Source organism: Eschrichtius robustus, chromosome X (genome assembly GCF_028021215.1).
Source record: "Eschrichtius robustus isolate mEscRob2 chromosome X, mEscRob2.pri, whole genome shotgun sequence".
NCBI lineage: Eukaryota > Metazoa > Chordata > Mammalia > Artiodactyla > Eschrichtiidae > Eschrichtius > Eschrichtius robustus.
Window position 1 is genome coordinate 109,446,140 of NC_090845.1, and position 12,350 is coordinate 109,458,489.

The following is a 12,350-nucleotide window of genomic DNA, read 5'->3' on the forward strand; positions in this document are numbered from 1 at the left end:
CACCTACACATTAACTTAGGATGGTCTCTTCAATCTCCCCTCCCATTCAAGGCCTGCTCCAGTTTCCTCAAGATCTGGTTTCATCATTTATCCTCTGTCCCCTGTATCTTCCCACTTACCTATCATCATTGCCATGTCTCCCACAGAAAAAGCCTCCCCTGAGTGCCTTGTCCTCTTACTACTTATCACTCTGTCTTTCACATCCAAGCCTCTCAGAAGAATGATCTTCACTAATCGTATTTACTTCCTCACCTCTCACTGGCTCATCAAATGCCTGAAATCTGGCTTCCACCCCTACCACCATTCAGACCACCAAAGGCAGGGTCACCAATGAGCTCCTCGTTGCCTAATCCAATGGCTACAAATGTGTGACATCTGATATTGTTTTTCACACCTTCTTGAAACAAATGATTCCCTTGGCTTCCTGGATACCAAGCTTTCTTTGTTCACTTCCTTTTCTTGTGAAGATTTCCTCTCTGTCTCTTTCATTAGATCCCCTTCCATTGCCTACCCTATAAATATTAGTATTCCCTATGATTTCTTTGCCCCAGCCTCGCTCCTGTGCATTTACCCTGTCACCAAAACAATCCATCAAAAATGCATCCATCAAATGATCATGTCACTTTCCTGCTTCAGATCTTTTGCCTACAGGACAAAATGCAAACTTCTTATTCTTGCCCTGCTCCTATTACCCTCAAATATGTTTACTTTAATAATACTGGATTATTTATAGTTTCCCAAATATACCATTCATTTTACTCATGCTGCGGCTTGCCTGTAATTTTGGTGAGGGCTGGCCCTGGTGCCAGTCCAAATGGTTATGTCACCATAATGGATCATGTACTAAAGGAATTTAGGAAAGGTCTTACTGCACCCTAGTTGCATAGTAGAACCAAAAGAACATTCTCATATGTGTTTGTGCACTATACTCTCTCCCTCATAGATACCAGTTACATGAGCAAGATGTCACTGATGAGAGTTTTACCGTCTTTCCACTAACCCCAAATTTAGCCTTTCAAAATAGCATTTAGATACCAGGGGAATCAGTAGAGCTGCAGGATGCACCTTGGATAGATCTGGGTAGGGACAAAAACAGATTGTTTTTGTCTAGACTTTATCATACCCAGCTTTCTTACTTGCCAGTAAAGTTAAAGGAACTCCTGTGCGATTAGTGTCATGAATAACCTAAAAACACTTTCGGAAGCCATCAAGATTTAAGGATCATTTCCCTCCTTGGGAGTGGCTCCAGGGCTGTTTGCATTTGTGGGGATATTGCCCAATTCCTGCTGAGTTCTGAGGTCAGTATGCTTAAAGATGCACATGAAAATAGAAATATACTCCTTGGTGAGGTCCAAGAAAACCAAATTAAGTCATTGATTAATTTCATCCTGTCCAGTCGCTCCTTCACCCTCTGTAGCTACTTAAAAAAAATAAATGTATTCAGCTTGTCGCAAATTTTATTTTATATCTCCACCTAGTAGCATTTCACATTCTGCTTAAGTACTTGGTCATCTATTACATGACTCATTAGTTTGAGTTCTCTGTAGAATTAAAGAACGTTGCAGTAAAAATAATAAATGGAACCTAAGTTTCAACTACATCATCCATGCATGTTTTAAAAGCATCTTTCAAAGTCAGTTCAAACTCATATGCAATGCCAGGGATTAGCACACCATCAACTTCTTTGCTAAACTTTTTTCCTTGCCCCATTACATTGAAGTATTGATGAGTAAAATGGCAAATGTTTCTCTTTACTGGGATTCAAATCAGAGTGCGTAAAACTGGATCAGATAAAGACTTCTTCCCAGGAGAGGTACCCAGGGGCTATCTTATATAAAACTCTATTCAGGGGTACTTCCATTTTTCCTTTAAACACAATTTTTAGCTACCAGTTGTAGTCAGTTTAGTGAAGTTAAGGTTTCCTGACTCCATCTCTTAAGAAAAAGTTGAAGTTCCTAATTGCAGAATCTTCCAAAGGGACGTGACAAGGTTTCCTGGAGATTTATTTGAACAATTCCATTTACAGATTATGCAAATGCTATGGAGTGCACTATGGGTACACTATTGGGTCAGAAAAATCAGAGAAACAGTTTTAATAGGAAAAGGAAACTGGACTGAAAGTCATTCATCTTCCAAATAAAAATATTTTGTTTTCACTGAATACATGTCATTAGATTGAAAAGCATTTTCCACTATTTCCTACCCTACTAGAGAAGCCAACAGAGATCATGGATTTTAGCTGAAGGGAAGGCTACCCTGCCCCCCACCCCACCTCATGGGTTTTGGAGTCAGGAAGACCTGGTTTGAATTCCAGTGTTATCTGTAAACTGTCTGGCCCTAGATAAATTTCTTAAGGTATCTGAGCCTCTATCTCCTCATCTTTACAATGGGGATAATACTATTTACCTTGTGAATTGTGAAGATTAGAGATACCCTGTGTAAAATATCTCACACAGTGTACAGCACACAGTAGACACTAAGTAAGTTAGAGCTATGGTTATTTTAATACATTAGAGCTGGGAGGGAGATCATCCCAAGCCCTTCAGTTTACAACTGAGCAATCTCAGGACCCAGTGTGTATATGACTAGCCCAATGCAACAAAACTAGTCAATGGCATCATTAAGTCTATTTCAGCGCTCAGGGAGGTACGGTGACTTTCCAAGAAACAGTGGCATTACATGGATTGAACACGAAAGCCTAGGCTCCCTAACCCAGTATTCGTCACAATTTGCTGCCATTTCTCAAAAAAAAAAAAAAAAAAAAAAAAAAAAAAAAAATCCCATGGCTTCTGACCTTTTTTTTTTTTTTTCTGACCTTTTGCTGACTGGTTTTAATCCCATTTGATAATCTATTCCAACGTTAGGACAAATGATCTCAAAAGCAAATTTTATTTCACCCTATTTTTAGAATAGATTCAGAAAATAAATCAGCTGTCTTGCAGATTAACATTTATTTGACTTACCTTGCATAATTAAGGACATGCTGGAGAGCCTGCGTGTAATTGCAATATGTTGCTTGTTAAAGTCTTAGAGCGAGCTCTCTTTCCTAACCTAGAAATGATACTCCCTAGATGTACATTTCCATTTTCTACTGATCTACAGCTTTTCTTTATTAGCTTCTAGGTGGAGAGAAAAATCAAACCTCTCCTTCAAGAAATCCATTAAACATTTGCTGTCTTCTAAGGGGGAAGGACGAAGGAGCTGCTGTTCATGGTAGCTGTAAAGCCAAAAAACAAACAAATTGGGCTTTCTCGGGAGATAAAGAACCTGCAGAAGAACCTCAAAGACATAATTAGCAATTAGCAATACTCTCCTCTCAATTTGCACACCGTGCCCTAATGACTTCTTGCATGATATTTCCTTCCTCTACGGAAGTCTACGAAATTGCCCTGCAGCATTCCATATAATGAGAACCCCACTTCTGATTCACTGCCAAGGGTAAGTGCTGTCTAGATTCAGCGTGGAGATAGGTGCCCTAGCTAGGCACCTAAGTGTTCTGACCAGCATTTTCAGATCAACCGATGTCTGGACATAGGTTCTGCCACCTGAGCGATTTCGAAGATCACTAACAGGGTCCTCAAACACTGTGAATATGGTTGAAGGAGATGTGATGGACACTTAGTGTGAGTCACACACTCCCTCCCTTTAAACATCCTCATTCACTCACTGGATCAGAGCAGATGCTGCCAACAGCAGCTTTAGTACATTATGTGAAAGCTGTCTTGGATGGATTAGACATTCAGCTGTCTGAAGACTGGGCCAGCTGTTCTTAGGGCCCCTTACTGCTTTGGGATGAATAAAGTGTACCAGATTACTGTAAAAGCCACGCTCAGATAGAAGGTTGCGTAAGTCAAGCCAAAGGAAAATGCGCTACTAGCTATGACAAGAAGAAAAACTTAGTTTAATGTTAACTTTAATAGATATATAAATTTTGGCACTCTCATTACTGACGTTTCCAGAGTTCATGTAAATCCTGCTCATCAGGACTCTATTATTGCTGCTTTCCAAGCCAAAAAAAAAAAAAAAAAAAAAAAGCAGAGCTGCAGTGAACCAATTATTTGCTTCATTTGGAAAAGCTGATATTCATCCTCTATGTGGCAGGTTGAATGTGGTAGGTGAGATGAGTGGTTTTCATACCAGCAGCAACTCAGGAGGATGTCAATTTCAGGCACAATACAAGCTTGATTCCTCCCTATTTCTCATGCAGAAATCCTTATAATACCTGTAAGGGTTTTAAACCTGTGTAAAAGGTGGGACCCAGCCTGATGGATTTCCTTGAAAGATGAGCTGATTATATGTTGCACCTGAGTTATGCATTCACTCATCAAATATTTATTGCGGACCTACTATGTGTAAGGATCGAGCGCAGGTACAAGAGGAAAAAAGAAACATTCCCAAACACTTTACCATGATACTTATGGGTGGGGACGCTTATGTTCCCTTAGGGAAAAAAGGTCATCCCCTTTAAGTGCCACTGAAATTCTTCTTAGGAATACTTGGGTATGGATAAGAGTTACCTAATTGGTCAATTACACAAGAAGCATGTGTAGTGGATCTCACACTGTGCAAGATATTGCTGGGGAGGTGGGGAAGAGTCAAAAGAAATATTAGATATAGCTTCTCATCTCAAGCAGCTCACTTTGGTAATAAAGAAACACTCCATTCATGAAAGGACTGGAAAGTAAAAGAAGGCAAAATATAATCAGGTGCTAATTGGGTAGTGTAGACACTCTTAAAGAAATTCAGATTTAATGGGCTGGGTTAGCCAGAGGGGCTTTATGAAAGACACATGCCTTGAGTATGGCGTTGAAGAAAGGGAAGGCTTTAAACTCCGATTGTAGTTGAAATTTAATCCCCATATGGCAAATGTCAAATAGCTAAAGAGTAACCTCTTAATACTTGAAATAGTAAGTTGACCATCTAACAGATTAAACACATTGACCTCATTATATTTTTTGGCATGGAAAGGTGTTCATAATACATTAAGCATGAAAAGCAGATTACAGAACAGCATTCTATAATATGATTCCATTATTAGAGAATAAAATATATGATATGCATAGAAAAAAGTCTAGAAGGATATACACTAAAATGTTAACGGTGGTTTTCTAGATGTGGTAGGATTATGGGTGACCTCAATTAAAAACATTTTTTGTGTTCTCTCTTTTCTAATTTTTCTGCAACAATTGTGTATTATTTGTGTAATAGTTTAAAAAAAAACACACATTGGGTTCTTAAAACCCACTACAATGAATACTTCATAAAATCTGCGGAAATAAAAGCACACATACACACAACATCTTGGAGAAGGAACAGAGAAGAATGATTAAATAATTAAGGAGACAGGGTGGATGATATATGACGACAGACTTAAAAGTTGACTATCCTTCAGCTTAGTGGCCTAAGATGGGAATATGATCCAAGTCTATAAAATCATGAAGCTGACTGGGAGAACACATGTTTATTTACAAATCCCAGGCAACAGAATTGAGGGTTGGCCCTTAAAGACTGAGAAGCTGAATTTAGAAAAAAATAATAGTAAGGCCGAGCTCTCACAGAAGGCCAAAAAAAAAAAAAAAAATTGGAATTTGTTATACTAGGGGTGATATAAACTGAAAATACAAATAGCTTCAAGAATGATTTAGATAAATTAATGGAAGATAGGTTCATTAAAGGTTGGTTGTTAAGGAAAAGCCAGGAATGTCTAAAGTCTGTGAGATACTCAATATATTTGAAAGTGGTAGAAGGTGGCACAGACCTGACCCCAAACCAGTGCAGGCCACAGTGCTAAAGCCTTCCTCCTGGCGGCTCTCTGCTGGCCAGGAGTTAACCCTTTAGTTGTTGGACTATTGGGAGTTTCCAGGAAGGAGATCATGGGGAGAGGCTGGGGTGTCCGGGAGGCACAGGGTTCTGGGCAATAGCTATTTATCAACCAGAAAAGAAGCATTCCAATATTTTAATAATAGTTATGACTATACTAATGCATATTGGCTAAAAATTAGTCCTGGCTGTGCCTATCTTCCGAGATAGACTTCAGAGAGGATGTCTGTCAGAGGTACATTGGGATGGATGGACTACAGTGTGATAACAATCTTAGGATTCTGCGAAGTCAAATGAAACCTTTAGATAACCAAAGGATTTTTCTCTTTTACCTCGAGGGCTGTTCAGCGAAGCTTCCGATGCTCTCCCTCCATCTCCACAGTGACTCTGGTCAAAGGGAAGGCACTGATCTCCTGTTCCTGCCACCACTTCAAAATTCTTGGACAAATCTTTTGTTTCCACAAGAGATTTCAACTTGTAGACTTTTCGGGTATTGGTGTCTGATAGATAAAGTGATTCAGACACAGGGTCCATAGCCAGATAGTATTTGTGAGCAGGACTTGTGCTAAGGGAGAGAAAAGTAAAGTTATTCAAAGCAATTTGTTCAGCATACACTCCCTGGGGTCTGCCTTTTGTCACAAATGGAAAATTCTCTTAAGAGATAAAATAATTAATGTATCTTCCTTATGTGCCGAGGAGATAGATACCTCTTTGTTTTTCTAGTAATGGGTCTGGGATTAAAAAATAATTCAGTGCATACTGCTAACCTGTAATGTTCCTGATATTCCAATACCGTCCATTTGGGGGTAGAGAAAGAAGCAGAAGATAGAAAATCCCAGGAGATCCTTTTTCTCATACATACCTTTCATACCCCCCACAGTTCTCCAATTACCTACTAGATGACTGCCTGGATGTCTAAGTCACCTCAAACTCAACAAATCCAAAACAGAAGTTATTCTCTTCCTGCCTTCCCCATCCTTCAAAAACCTACTTCTTGTCTTCTGGGCTTCCTGCCTCACTTGGGGTCACTACTGTCCTCCCAGGGTCCTGTTGGAAATTGAAAGGCATGTACAAAAAGTGAGGAGTGTATCTTAGGGAGGGCTGTGCTGGAGATACTTTTCCACTCCAAGCTTCCTTTTGTTAGCTGACCACCGTACTTCTCCAATACACTTTTTCTTCTTTCAGGACATAATAGAAGTGATCCTATTTGACCTTTTTTTGGTTGTAATTACAATCATCCATACCTCCAAAAGGTGACACTCAAGTTACCTTGATTGGATTTTGGTATTCCTGAAACTCTTCAGTTACATATTTACATAGGATCTTGTGTTATTTTTATCTGCATACGTGGCTGAGCTCATTCATTAGTTTTGATTATTCCTAATATCATTCTTCCGATAGCTGCAGGAACTTTGGTTTGGGGGACAATTTGCTTGAACTTAAGGTTCATGTACTGCTGATATCATCCAAGCTCCAAACATGGAAGTCTAACCCTTACTCTCCCCTTTTCTCTCCACATTGTGCCTAATTGTGCCTGAAAACAAAGCTTTCAGAAGCTTTGTCCCTCCTGCCATCACATTAGTTCTAACTCTTATCATCTGTGGCCTGGAATACTTTCTATAGTCCTGCCCATAGGAGGTGTTTTTCAAATCTTAAATCCATTTTTCCCCCATACTGATTCCAGGGTTATTCTGATCATTTGGTTCCCATCTTTAAAAACTGTACAAACTTTTAAATGTTCCTTGGTGTGGTGCACATTCCTTTCTTCACTTAGTAATTAATTCTCATTAACCCTTTAAGGCTTTACTCAGGCATCATCTTCTGAAGAAAGCCTTCCGGAAATCTCTAGGCTCAGTTATTTGCACTATGCTTACCTCTGTTCTCGGGGATCACACATCATATTACTTTTTAAAAAATGTATTGGTATGCCCCAGTAAACCATGAGAGCTTGGAGGAGAGCAATCCTGTCTTATCTCTAACGTGCTCACTGCACAGCACTCTGCCTCACAGCACTCTGCAACACACTTAGTTGTCTAAGCCAGAGACCAGAAGCCATCCTTTACTGCTCCTTCTTTCCGCCATTCCCCATATCCAGTAAAACATCATTAAAAAAAAATTCTACCTCCTAAAGTCTTTTCCAATCTGCCCACTTCTCTTTATCTCCACCGTCATTAGTCCAAGGTCCTGACATCTCTCAGCTGCACTCCTTGCTTGGTAATACCATTTCTGTATTGTGGATTTGTTCATCAAGTCATTCAGAAGTATTTACTAAGTGCAAACAGTGTGCCAAGGAACTGTGCTATGGTCTGGAGACCTACCTGTGCGCCCAATACAGCCCCTTGCTGCATGAAACTCACAGTCTAGTGGGGGAGTCAGATCAGTAAATAGGCTATGACTGTCATAAATCCAAGTGTTACAATAGAAGCAGAAAGGGAGAGAAATGAGCAGATAGGAGGGACACGTGACCTAGCAGCAGCTATCACATTGTATTAGCATTATTTTTTTAAATTATGAAGTCCAAAAAAAAAAAAAAAAAATTATGAAGTCCATACTTTACTCATATTTCCTTAGTTTTTAATTAATATCCTTTTTCTGTTTCAGGATTCCACCTAGGATACCAAATTATATTTAGTCTTCGTCTCCTTAGGCTCCCCTGGGCTGTGACAGTTTCTTAGACTTCCCTTGTTTTTGATGACCCTGATAGTTTTAAGGAGTACTGGTCAGATATTTTGTAGGATGCCCCCACTGCAACGTGTCTGATTTTTCTTTTTTCTCATAGTTAGACAGCGATTACAGCTTTTGGGGAGGAAGACCACAAGGGTAAAGTGCCATTCTCAGCAAATCAAATCAAGGGTAATAATATCAACATGACTTACTGTTGATGTTGACCTCGATCGCCTGGCTGAGGTAGTGTTTGTCAAGTTTGTCCTCTGCAAATTTACTTTCTCTCTTACTTTCCACACTGTATTCTTTGGAAGGAAGTCATTCTGCCAAGGCAACACTTAAGGAGTAGGGAGTTACACTCCACCTCCTTGAGGGTCGAGCAGCTACATAAATTATTTGGAGTTCTTCTGCATGAGAACTTTATCTTTTCTCCTCCATTTATTTATGAACTCAACCATTTATTTATATCAGTATGGACTCATGGATATTTGCTTTATACTTTGCATTAAACTCCAGTGTGACTTTATTTTATTGCTCAAATTGTTCCAGCTTTAGCCATTGGGAGCTCTTTCTGTGGGCTTATGTGCCCCTCATAAACCCCCATCAATGTTGGTGCGTTTTGTTTTTTTTGAGCACTTCCTTACTTTCTGGAAGTACAAGATGTTGCAGGCTCGTCGTGTATAATCCCTGCTCCAGGACTAGAATGAATCATTTCTCCAAGGACCCCTGGTTCCTTTTATTGAAGAATGGTATTAGAAACTGAGATCTGAGTGCTGGGTGTAAGCACTATTTTTTCCACATCTCTCTCTCTCCAGCTACACTGTGAACTCTTTGCAGGCAAGAACCTTATTCCTCTCTCTACCTCAGTGCCAACAGAGGGTCTGACAGGGTTGATGTTCAGGAAGTGCTGAACTAAACTGTAGGACATGAAACTAACTAAGACACAGAGGAGTTCGGGCCTTGGCTACTTAGCCAAGCAAAATGGAGGGGAGAAGGTCATTAGAATAATTAAGATACTCCTAAGGACTGGCATGTTCCTGATTGTATCTGTAATTGCATTTGCCCTCTAAGCATATTTATATTAATGATAGTAAGGCTGGCAAATACTGATTTGAGACCCAGTTTACGGTTTTAATTGGAAAAAAATCAAATCCAATTGGAATACTTGATTTTTTTCTACTTACCTTCACCAAATAAGAGAATCCGGTAGATTCCAGGGACATCTTCAACCCTGGAACCACCATGACAGCTGCTGTAAATAAACTGTAAAGGGTCCCAACAGATTCCAGAATTGATTTGGCAGTCATATCAGACAAAGCATCTCTGTAGCAAAGACTGCTTAAATAGGGGTTTGAGTAAAAGTTTTGACATATTTACTTGCACTTTTTGCCTTCAGAATAAAATTTTTCCAGTGCCCTTAGATCTTTCTAGAATACAGAAGGGGGTCACAACCCTTCCCTGAAACAACCTTCAATACTTTGGTAGCCAGTCTGTGGAAGTTTCAACTGAGCCAGATTAATCATGTTTTGTTTAGGAAAAGTCCATAGGCTATTTTTCCAAGAGAAATGTTATTTGCACAAAAGCACTTTGGAATGCATTCCATTCATTTATTATTGAATATCCCCAATGTGCCTGTGAGGGAAGTTGGAATTATCATTCTTCTCAAACCTCAGCTGGGGAAACCCAGACACATAGAAGGCTCGCCCAGGGTCACCAACAAGCCTGTGCTTGGACTAATATTAGATTAGATCATATGTGACTGTGTATGCAAAATAAATACCTACAAGAATAGTCTTGTTCTGAAAGTGGCAAAAAAAAAAAATCAGTGTTACTGTCTTCTTCTAACTATGTTGCTCAGCGAGGCTGTTCTCAAACTTTGCGCACTGGCCTTTAGAAAATGGAACAGCCCAACGCACCAAATTCAAATCTGATGGTTATTTTCTTGACAGCCAACAGTCAGGAAGGTCTCCTATATTGAGATGTAATTTCTTGCCATTTCATGCCATTTCCCAAGCGCACATCAGCTCTTTTGAGATTGTTTCTTTCTACTTTGTGAAAACATGCCAAACCTGAGAAAGAAAAACCACTGGACTACATTCCAATTTGTTCTAATCCCTTGTGTCTAAACGCGTATTGCAATTTGAGATACGTGAAGATTTCTCTTACAACTTCACTGTTACACTTATTGTCACCTTCTGGTTAGTTTTACATTCAAGCAATGCCCTTCAACTTAGCAAAGATCACTTCATTCATGCTAGTTAAAATCACACAGATTGTTAAATGGGCAATTAATGCTTATAATTAATACTGGGCAACATTTTACCAGTAAGCAATTTGATAACCAATTTAATTTGCTTAAGGAATCAGTTATGCCAAAGTAGCAAGGCTGATCTTGTGCACTGGTATTTAGGAAGTGGCATCTCCCAAACAAAATCCAAATTACAAACCCTACCAGTGCCATTTTGATGACAATTGGCATTTGAAAGTGAATAAATTCAATTTTCTCCTTTGCAATTTCAGGTAATTTAGAACAGTTTTGACAAGTGTAATGCATAAACAAATTGAATACAAATACTCATTATGACTAATTTCAGAGTTACGTGCCCTTGTCAGTAAATGGTCAGTTTAAAGTTTATTATTTTTCTGGTGGGATAAAATAGAAACCATGAGGTCACATAAGAGGAAAATGGAAAAATCTTATTCAAGAAGGTCATCATGGGCATTCTCTCTTAATATACACGTCAACTACATTCCTGGAAGCAGGAAGATTGCTGTGCTACCTCTCTCTCTACCTGCAACTTGAAAACATCGAATCTATTTGAACTTAGGAACTCACTTGTGATATCACCTAAGGAAAACATAAGCCTGAAAGTTTTGCTTTCCCATGAAGTACTGAACGGCCAGCTTTCACTTATCTTGTTTTCTTTTTGGTATATTCTGATCCTCCAGCAAATTCCCACTTAGTGGAGCTCTCTCCTTTTGGAAGACACTTACCTGAGTTATAACTTCCAAGTTCATGTTCACATTATGCCTTTAACCTTACTTAAGAAGTTTCCCTGTCAGCGCATTATTAGGAGGTGGCGTCTTAGGCAAGAAGGGGCATTAGGTAGCCACCCAAGTGATTTGCTTACCTATGTCTGGTATCTCTGTTTCTAGGGTGCACAAGGTATCCACGAGTGGCAAGTAAAAGCAAACAGAGAGTCATCAGTATCATTCAACAAGCCAAACCTAACCAGACATTATTCCTATTCCTAACTCAGCTTGTGGCTATTAGAGGGACCCCACAGGGATCACTTAGTCAGATGTGCAAGCCAAAGTGAACCCAATCCCTCCAGGTTGCTCCTCCTAAAATGGTGTCAAGGTGACTGAATATCCTGCTTGGTGGGTGGGCAAAGCTCTAAGGCAGTTTTTTTTAAAAGTTCACTCGGGACTGCTTTCATTGGAATCGGTTGGGTTCTTGCCACATATGCAGTTTCCTGGGGCTCTCCCCAGTCATACTGAATCAGGATCTTGAAGTGGGAGTGGAATTCCCAGGAATTCCATTTTGAACAAACTCAGGTGGTGATTCTGATGCAGAATAAGGTTTAAGAACCACTGGGCTAGGTTTTGAAGAAGTAGCCACTGCAAGGGGTCTGACTGTTCTAGGCTCTATTTTGTTTTTCTGTTTTTTTTAATTTTCAATTTTATTTAATTTATTTTTTAATACAGCAGGTTCTTATTAGTTATTTTGAAAGCCACTTAATCAAAATGCAAACTCTTTCATTATCAAGTCTTGCGTGCAACAGACATCCCAAACCCAACTTTAAGCCACTTATATGATTGCAGAGACAAGATAGGGACATCTCTTGTGAACATTAGCACATTAT

The 12,350-nt window shown here is 39.4% G+C and overlaps 1 protein-coding gene across 3 annotated transcripts in view; it reads right to left on the reverse strand.

Annotated features, from left to right (window-relative positions):
• The window catches only part of TENM1 (teneurin transmembrane protein 1), a 570,000-nt gene that overhangs the window by 91,221 nt on the left and 466,429 nt on the right, over positions 1-12,350 (reverse strand). For 2 of the 3 annotated variants that reach the window (XM_068532554.1, XM_068532552.1), the window contains exons 21-22: positions 11,616-11,636; positions 6,153-6,385 (exon numbers count right to left, since the gene is read on the reverse strand). In XM_068532554.1, coding sequence (XP_068388655.1) covers positions 6,153-6,385; positions 11,616-11,636 — 254 coding nt within the window. The remainder of the gene's footprint in view (positions 1-6,152; positions 6,386-11,615; positions 11,637-12,350) is intronic. The other variant, XM_068532553.1, reaches the window with a different exon arrangement.